General features: G+C 31.0%; 1 protein-coding gene across 1 annotated transcript in view; it reads right to left on the reverse strand.

The window, feature by feature from the left end:
- The window catches only part of LOC119592455 (phosphatidylinositol 4,5-bisphosphate 3-kinase catalytic subunit delta isoform-like), a gene marked incomplete in the record, with an annotated part of 17810 nt that overhangs the window by 10581 nt on the left and 5783 nt on the right, over window positions 1-1446 (reverse strand). The window contains 2 exon segments of the mRNA XM_037941277.1: window positions 22-138; window positions 687-802. Coding sequence (XP_037797205.1) covers window positions 22-138; window positions 687-802 — 233 coding nt within the window.

A 1446-nucleotide genomic window follows, 5' to 3' on the forward strand; every position in this document is an offset into this window, starting at 1 on the left:
TCCCAAGAAAGATTTCATCACCTGCATTGCCGTATCAAACTGTACAGAGAGTAAAAGCTGTCCGTCTTGCAGCCTGTCCAAGATGTAGTTCGGCAACTGTTCATTTGCTGCAATTCGTGCTGGGTATTGATATTGTACCTGAAATGGCAAAATCCCGATGATAAATACACTTTCAGCTGCAATGATTTCTCATAATACCAAGTGAAAACCAGACGTAAAAATAACACGTCTCATATATGCTAGTCAAATAAAAGCTAATCACACTTTATTTTTTAATAAACAAATGTCTTATCAACAATTAAAATTTCACATCCTAGACTTGCAAACTCATAGGATCACATGATTCATTTTTTGATACATCTTTTATTCCTTCATCATTATTATCATCATTATCAACTTTTTTTCATAACTTATGCATTCATTGCTTGAAATTTACAATACTATACAATTGGCTAACAGTTTAGACACAAAGTTTTCATGAATTAAAATCTAAATTCTTCATTTAGTGTTATTAATACAATGGATTTAATTCTCTATATTTGGCTACATAACATTAGTATACTTACAGAAAACTCATATTTGAAAAATTACATTTAAAAATATCTACCAAGCAAAAGCAAACACAACAATTCTGAAGAGCTGAAAGCCACTATCTCAGACACGAGAATATATCATGCAAAACGTACTTGTTCAGTCCATGTGAGTTTATTTCTTGATGCCACAACCTCATCACAAACAGCCTTCATCTTCCATCTAAATTCATTAACCTCTGGATTCTTGAGGGCATCAAACTTCTGAAGTTCTGCAAAAAAGAAATAAATTTAGTAAATACAAACATCATATAGATGAAGTCAGTATTAGTTCAATATGGTATATGCATACCATATAGTGACATGTAAATACTTTTAAAAGTATAGAGTCTGTTGTATTGAACATGGATATACAAAATAAAAACTTATTTGTATGTTTATTTATTCATTCTGAAATACTATCGTTTTACTATTTGTCTGTTAATATCTGGGTAAAAATCATGGCTACCTACTACAGTTTTTACCCCCTTTAGACACCTTCCTATAGTCTTCTTATATATAAACAAATACGAGTACTCTCTAAAAGTTACTGTTTAAACAAATGCTGTGAATGACTATTTCATGCTCAGGAGTTTTAAAGAACTTTCAAACTGGGCCCTAAATTTCTCACTGCTATTAATGATTATGCTTCAATAATTTTAGTAGCAATAGTAGCAATCTCTAAAATAACTATCCATAGCTACGTTTATTTATCAACGATGATTTACAGGTCTTAGTTTGTGAGACCAGTATGCTTTCTTGGAGCCTAACCATATATCTTTTTGAAGAATTATTCTGTTTCCATCTGCAGGTATATCCATTACATTCTTTACCTCAGAATCTTTACTGTTATAATCTATTCTGCACTGAATTTTTT

This window comes from Penaeus monodon, chromosome 30 (genome assembly GCF_015228065.2).
Source record: "Penaeus monodon isolate SGIC_2016 chromosome 30, NSTDA_Pmon_1, whole genome shotgun sequence".
NCBI classification, from domain to species: domain Eukaryota; kingdom Metazoa; phylum Arthropoda; class Malacostraca; order Decapoda; family Penaeidae; genus Penaeus; species Penaeus monodon.